This window comes from Triticum aestivum, chromosome 3A, assembly GCF_018294505.1.
Source record: "Triticum aestivum cultivar Chinese Spring chromosome 3A, IWGSC CS RefSeq v2.1, whole genome shotgun sequence".
Taxonomy (NCBI): Eukaryota; Viridiplantae; Streptophyta; class Magnoliopsida; order Poales; family Poaceae; genus Triticum; species Triticum aestivum.
This window is the reverse complement of record NC_057800.1, coordinates 46,027,007-46,029,243: the sequence shown is the minus strand read 5'-3', so window position 1 is coordinate 46,029,243 and position 2,237 is coordinate 46,027,007. Positions and strand designations below refer to the sequence as shown.

The 2,237-nt window shown below is 49.5% G+C and overlaps 1 protein-coding gene across 1 annotated transcript; it reads right to left on the bottom strand.

Annotated features, from left to right (window-relative positions):
- Positions 1-571: 571 nt before the first annotated feature.
- On the bottom strand, positions 572-1,901 carry LOC123057815 (WUSCHEL-related homeobox 10-like). The gene is made up of 3 exons (XM_044480701.1): positions 1,262-1,901; positions 901-1,088; positions 572-782 (listed from the first exon to the last, which is right to left on the bottom strand). The coding sequence occupies exons 1-3, from the start codon at positions 1,836-1,838 to the stop codon at positions 765-767; spliced, it is 783 nt and encodes a 260-aa protein (XP_044336636.1). The 5' UTR covers positions 1,839-1,901; the 3' UTR covers positions 572-764.
- Positions 1,902-2,237: the final 336 nt, after the last annotated feature.

The following is a 2,237-nucleotide window of genomic DNA, read 5'->3' as shown; positions in this document are numbered from 1 at the left end:
GCAAACACTCGTATTCTGCCATGTAGGTAGTGGCATTGAAGTGGAGCTGGGTAGTATACAATCAGCACCCCAGCTCTGACTCCGTATTGCGTTACCGACTCAACAAACATTATAGTGTGCACACAGTGTGTGAGTATTTGCTAGCGATGACCAAATATGGCGTGAAGGGACTCGCTCACGGATAATATGTGGGCTATATCACTCTTCTCCAACTATTCATCATAAAGTGGGGGAACCAAATGAATGCTAGCAGTATGATTTGGTAACTCATTTCTCAAGCTGCTACCTCTCAAACAGATGCTATTGTGTGTTAGTCTAAACCCTACCGCCAAAACTAAACGGATGCTAGCGCCTAGCGTGTGTTTTAGTCTAAACCCTACCCACAATCTCTAGCTTCCTTTTTATGTGTTTAGTGTTTGTACTTTGGTTTTTGCCCAGTTTTCTTGAATTAAAATCGAGCAACTATCTTCTTATTATATGAAATGGCAGAGCTCCTGCCCTTGCCTCGCCAAGATGCTCGAAAAATAAGCTGCTACAACATCTCCAACACTGGAAAGAACTCTCAAGGGGACGAATCATCCGGAGATAGTAACATACATCGATATGGAGAGCAAGAACAACATTAGTACACACACTGATACGATCTTGACAACAAGATCGCTCCCATTGAAGCTTGATTACAAAATGCATGCTTCCTTTGCATTTTGCGTACATATGCAGACCTTGATTCTTCTAATCGGCTAGACATGGAGCTGATTAATTAATTAGATCGATCTGAATACCTGCAAGCACATCAAGGAACGATCGAACGATCGAGTAAATAGTTATGTTGATTCTTCAATGAAATAGTAGAAGATTAGAACCAATTAACTTTGGTTAGCACAAGAAGTGACTAATTACCAGGTAATAACATTCACCCATTTGCAGGCTCTTCATGAGGACGCCGCGCTCGTTCACTGGGAGGATCTCGCCGGAGGAGTGCACCAGAATCACGTCAGGCCCGAACGTACCTGCCACGTCCAATGCGCCGGTGCTTGGCACCTCGTATACCGTGCCATTGATGAACACCGGCATCGTCGTCCCTGGAACTGGAATTCATACCCACCCACCCATCATTTTCATAAGCAATTTAGCACGCATGCATATGATCATCAGTTATGTATTGCAAGCTTTCTTCATGCAAGATGCAGAGGCATGCATGGTTTTGCTTGATGGCTTCAGGCTATACTAACAATGTAGAACCACTAGAACTACTACTAACCAGTTGCTTGGTAGCTTAGTTGCGATGCGTCGGTAGCCGGGTAACCATACTGGTTTTCGCCACCGCGTGCCATGAGGCCCATTTGCCGGGGGATGGCGAAAAGATCGTCTCCGCCGTCGGCGTCGTCTAACAAGAAACGGGGCGCCGTGTTGACCGCGGCCGCGGCCGCCGAAACACCGCCGCCCAGCTGTCCGTACTGCATGGTGTTGTAGGGAGAGGTGCCGATGCCGTGGTAGCCATGGCCGGCAGCTGCGTTGGAGGGGAACTGGTCCGCGTCCCCGGTGCCGCCGCAGGACTGCTGGAGCTGGCGGGCACGGCGGCGAGAGCGGGAGCGGCGGTTCTGGAACCAGTAGAACACGTTGGCGTCACGGACAGCGCCGAAGCGCTCGAGGAGGAGGCGGATGCGCGCCGTCTCATCCTTGGCCGGGTTCACCATCCCGCTGTTGAAGATGGACTCCAGGATCAGGATCTGCTCCGGCTTGGGCGCCCACCGGGACCGTGTCGTGGTCGGCTCGCCCCCCTCGCTGCTGCGGCCGCCGCCGTGTGCGGGAGCTTGGCCGTGGTGGTGCTGGTCCATGAAGAACCTAGCTTGTTAGCTTGCTGTGAGATGCTCTTGAAAGGAAAAAAAACGAGGATTGGTGGTAGGGAAGCCAAGGGGGGAAGGGGCATAAATGGAGCGTCCCGTATACTTATAGTTAGAGGCTACTCTTTTTTTTTCTTTTTTTGAAACACAGTTTGACGAGCTCACAAACATGTATATACAGATACACTCACCCTATGAACGCACAGACGCACATCCTACTCCTATAAGCAGCACCAGGAGACTACAATGGTAAGTTTTGAGATTAACGGCATCTCTCTTACCATTGAAAGAATAAAGGCGTTAAATTCAAAAATAAATCCACCACAAGGAACTTGACCACCGAGCTATGCTTGGCTAGAGGACACTCTCTCTTTCATTGATCCATGCCTTCTA

What these genes read in the sequence shown, in the direction of transcription:
- LOC123057815 (XM_044480701.1), bottom strand. Translation starts at nt 1,838, where the DNA reads ATGGACCAGCACCACCACGGCCAAGCTCCCGCACACGGCGGCGGCCGC. An exon ending in ACTAAGCTACCAAGCAACTG is followed by an intron (nt 1,089 to 1,261) that starts GTTAGTAGTAGT and finishes TATGAATTCCAG; the next exon opens with TTCCAGGGACGACGATGCCG.